At 34.2% G+C, this 5,092-nt stretch overlaps 1 protein-coding gene across 1 annotated transcript in view; it reads left to right on the forward strand.

Annotated features, from left to right (window-relative positions):
* The first annotated feature begins 406 nt into the window (after nt 1-406).
* The window catches only part of LOC109337358, a 5,350-nt gene continuing 664 nt past the window's right edge, over nt 407-5,092 (forward strand). The window contains exons 1-3 of the mRNA XM_019574325.1: nt 407-760; nt 2,778-2,883; nt 4,627-4,770. Of these exons, the coding sequence (XP_019429870.1) occupies nt 495-760; nt 2,778-2,883; nt 4,627-4,770 (516 nt within the window). The 5' untranslated portion in view covers nt 407-494. The remainder of the gene's footprint in view (nt 761-2,777; nt 2,884-4,626; nt 4,771-5,092) is intronic.

Below are 5,092 nucleotides of genomic sequence, written 5' to 3' on the forward strand. Positions count from 1 at the left end.
TCATGTTTTGTTTAACTTAATTGCATTTATTACATTTTTTTGTTTAAAAGATTACACTTATTTCTTATACAGGGGTCATCAGTGTAATGAAAGTACAAAACTATAGGAGGTTTGTGTAAGTGTAAAAAAATGATGGATGATTTGTATAATTTCACTAAAAGTCAGAAGTGTCAATATAATTTACTCTATATTTATTGGAATAATATTTAATTATTAATTTTTTAATTTAAATAGAATTTGTTTTAAATTTATGGAAGAGATAACCATGTAACAAGCTTATGCCGTGTGGGAAGAGTGAAATCCCGATTCGCGCGGTTTCCATCCCAGGCTCTTTTTATAATTTTAACTTTATGGTATAAATGTAATTTACTCATTATAAATGGGCAAACATTTTAGGGTTTGAACTTTCAAAGAGGAAGAAGCTTTATATACACTCTCTTCACCCCCATCATTCAAAAAACCACCAAAAACCACATCAAATTAGGGCATTAGCGATGAACATTGGGGAGAACATTCTAGAATCCATCCTTGAAGATAATAACATAGATGATTTTGATGAAGATGTTGAGATGATCGATATTGAAGAAGGAGAATTAGTGGAGGAACACAATTCGGTAAATGTTTCAGAACAAACTAGTGCTACTGTTGAGGGTGATGATCAGAAATCTGATAGTAAGAATCGCAAGCGTAGAGCTAACAAGAAGAAGAATAAGAGAAAGAGAAACGGTTCTGGACCAAATGTAGCTATTAACATAGACAGGTTGATGCTCTTTTTTAATTTCTTGATTTTAATTTTTTTGTTGGTTGCTTTGATTTAGTGAATCGTGGTTATTTATCATTTAGCTTGGATGGAGTTGAATTTGTTTATTTATGAAATATTATCTTTTCGAGTTTAATATTTATGCGCCGACAGTGTAAGTTATTCTGTCAGCACATCATGGACTACTCTTGTACTCTTGAATAAATACATATGAATAATGGATAATGTTACTCGCCTGTTTAATGATGCACTGACTGTCTTATATTGATAATGCATAGATATTAAACTCTATCTTTTCTTCTTCTTCATTCATAGTAGATTCCAATCAGTTATTGAGATTTATGCATTTTTAGTTATATTAGCAAACATGGAGAATTGCATGTAACCCATTGGTATTGAATTATTCTGGGCTTACTTAAGCCCTTAAACCCTTGGTGTTTGACTTACAGACAGAACAAGATGTTTCGGTTCTGATTTCTTTGGTTGATAACAGAACCAAAATGTTCTGTGCAGTTTTACTTGTAATCTATTGGTATTGATATACTCCAAGGTTACTGTAGCTTGTATGCCATAGTTTTACTTTCTAGGAATGCAGGCAGCATTAGTACATGGTTTCTCACTTTTTTACATTATTATTTGTAAGACTTTCTTCCTCTAAGGTACACCTGATGCATGATATGCAGAAAAATTAATGAATTGGGTATGCAATAAGTGAGGATAATGAGTGAACCTAGTAACTATACTATCCCCTAAACCATTACAGTAGGAATGTAAACCCAAATTTTGGGATACTGATTTGATTCTGAAATTATTATTATTTAATTTTTTTGAGTGTAAAAATCGACATTTGATTTGGTTGGACTTTAGTGGATTTTAGTTTTAATTGATTGAATTGATGTTGTTTCCCTTATTGCTTACCCATTTTACCTAATCTAAGGAAAGTGGTTAATATGGAAGGAGATGTGTAGCAGACACTGCTTAGTGAGTGACTGCTACTTGGAAGAAAGCGGGTATAGGAACTTCAAAAATTAGTAAAGCCCACAAAGTTTATAATCCTATGACTTTTTAGCTAAGCTATCATGTGCATGGGGTAAAAACTAACTACTGAAAGCATTTACTAGTAGTTTTTACTATAAAAAGACTCAGCAAGAGGAGACCAAAAATAATGAAGACAGGAAGACAGACTGTTGGAGCGTGTGATGCACTGTTCATTTGTTGAAGTTATTTCTGGTCCCTAAATTAATTTGTGGGTGTTAGCAGACCTTAAAGTTCCTAACTTGGTGTATCTCATTGGATGAAGGTGGATTTGAATGGGGTTAAAACAGATAATTTGCATCATATGCTATTGCGGCATGGATATTTGTTTTTTGATAGGCAAACATTTTTTTCAAGGGAATGGGAGAGAGAGCACTACCGGGGTTTTGAACATGGACACTCATACTTCATGTCCTGCAGCTTATCGAATTGAGCTGACTCTTTGGGACCTCCAGCCTGGATATTACATACCACTATTTTGGTGCTCCACGCCGCAATAGTGAAGCCATCTGTAACAAGCATTCAAGAGTTGTCAAGAACCCTGCCACACTGCTGTAGCAGCTGGCCATTATATACAAGCCTAATTCTGAGTAAGGGTACTAGAGTAAAATTGGTAGGAAATATGAATTACATTAATCCAAACTTGGGAATTGATTTCTAAATCAAATTCAATTGTGTCACTTTCCCATTTAATGATTTCCATATCTGATTGGTAAGTAAACTCAATTACCTTTCTAACCGTAGAAACTTCTTCTAGTAAGCTATTAGTATTAACTATTGAAGTACTTTGTATTTTTTGTTTCCCTATCATGCAACCATGAATTGAAGCATTGCTCACAGCTCTTTTCTTATTGTAACTATACCATTATACCAGCACAGTGTCTTTTTGGCAGCTATTGCATTCACATTAATACATGAATTTTATCAGCCATTTCATTCACATGAATGCGTGGATTACTAACAAATTATATTATGTATTCAGGTTTGTCTTGGATACATGTCGGCGTCTGAAAGAGAAGAAGTCATACATGATATACACAGCTGTAGGTTGCCTCGGGCTTTCTGCATTAAGCGATATCATCAAAGAGGTATTGGAATCCTACCATGCTCTGCAACATTGATTTCATATTGGATGCTTACACCTTTATTAGTTATTCTATGCATTTTTTTATGAAATATTGTGTCCACTAAGAAGTTGGAAAGCAATTAAGAATGCTCTAAAGAATTTTAATTTTGTCATAAAAAAAATGGTACAACCTAGAGATTAATGAATCATGTGAATTGCGTGATATTGATGATAGTGTTTAATATAGCTGAAAACTCTATTGTGGTGAAACCATGATATCTATGCACTTGAAGATATTATCTACTCACAGGATCTACAATCCAATCCTCTTGATTTTCCTTCGTCAAAAACTGCTCATGGGTATACTGCTAATGATATTTTGGTATTCAAAGTGCTGACTTTTCCTTACCTGTGCATCATGTCTTCCCAATTGCTGTCCATTTCTTGCAGTAATTTTGTAATTGGAATTCCTTTTGTATTCTTTCAATTGTAAGATTTTTTTTTAATGATAGAGAATGTGATTCTTGATGAGATGGGTCATGGTTCTCTGCACCATGCACAGTTGGTAGAATTAACATTATTTTCCATTTTATTTTATATTAGCCACTTGAACAGCTCTTGTGGAGCTTTCCTCAACCCTAGTCTGTTTTTAAAAGGTTGTTGGGGGTTAGTTTTTGGCCTATTGCTATTGATGGTATGAAGATAAGATCCTTGCTTATCACTGGCTCTCTATCCTCTCTTTTTCATCTCACTGGAATGTGCATTGCATTTTTTTGAAATAAATTATTCTTTTTGAGATTTGTTATCCTTTTAACGTTCCTTCATCAAATGGGGTGTGACTTTGTGTCCAATAAGAGTAGAAGGCATAATTTACCCACCTGTTATAAGGATAGGTGAGAATTTATATTCTACCTGATTTGGAGTGGCGTATAGCTGACTATGCTTATCCACTTTTTATAGCACCATACCATACACAGTTTTGTAATTCTGATCCGTACAATTTGTCCCTAACCTTGCAGATTTTTATTCGAGAAGCTAGTTTGCTCCTTCCAATCCTTTGCTTGAGCTTTGATGTTTCTGGCTGATGAACTACTTCATTATTTAATTGTTGTGAAGGTTGCTATCTATTTTTTCTCTTCATTTTGCTCCCCTAAATGGACCAGCTCTAAAGTTCAGAGCCGAAAGTTGATCTCTCTGAGTATACATCATACAATTAGATTGAAGATTATCTCAGTTTCATTTCACTTAAAAAAGGACCTTTGTTTTGTAGTATTTTAACATACTTGTTAGTTTCTAATTACACTAGATTGCTGAATAGCTAAAAGTTAAGGGAACTATTGATGATATAAGGATCAGATTTTAGTTTAAACATGCTTGGCATTGGATAGAAACACCAACGTTTTTGTGTGTCCCTCCTGGATTATGCAGCCTTCTAATGCTCGATGAATTCTGCATTTGTATGACCAAGCTGTGAGGACTTGTGTTATGAAATTTTGAAATATTTTGGCCTATAAAGTATGAACATATCAATTCTCTGTTTCTTTTTTCATTTGATTAGTGAATTAGGTTATATATATATCATGCACTCTTCATGTAATTACAGTAGATGATGCCATACGTTTCCATATTGTGTAAATGTGATATTGCTGAATTGAATCTCTGAATGAGGACGTCTTTTTATGTTTAGTTTTCTTTTTGGTGTTCTTTTCTAATCTGTCAAAGTTGATACATCATAAACTTGTATAATGAAGAGCGAATATCACAGGTGGATGCAATACAGGCTTGTGGAGGCCAGAAGACTGCTGATGATAAGCGCTTCCGGACAGGGGGTGGTGTATTGTGGAACATCATTAAAGTTCGAGAGCCACAGGCCTACAAAGAGATAATGAAAAAGGCAAAGGAGTTCGAGGTTTGTGATTAGCCTTTACATTTTTAGTTCTTGCCTGTTTTCTTTCTATATTTATGTTTCTTGCATGCAATGATATGTTGAGCAAGATAGCGAGGGAAGGGGTAATTTTTCATGTTGAGTAAACATTCTCCTTATTTGAGAACTTCCCTAAAGCCTTGAGTAGAAAACTTTGGTGCTCTCCATGCACTTCATGGGGAGGAGGAATATTTTTAGTCACATAGTCTTGTTAGCCCGACTTGTTAATTACTACATGGTTTCTGATGTGAGCATTAAATTGTTCCAGAAAATTGTTGGCAACTTTTATGTCTGCTAATTTTTTAAC

The sequence above is a fragment of the Lupinus angustifolius genome, unplaced genomic scaffold (genome assembly GCF_001865875.1).
Source record: "Lupinus angustifolius cultivar Tanjil unplaced genomic scaffold, LupAngTanjil_v1.0 Scaffold_5_146, whole genome shotgun sequence".
In the NCBI taxonomy this organism is placed as follows: Eukaryota; Viridiplantae; Streptophyta; class Magnoliopsida; order Fabales; family Fabaceae; genus Lupinus; species Lupinus angustifolius.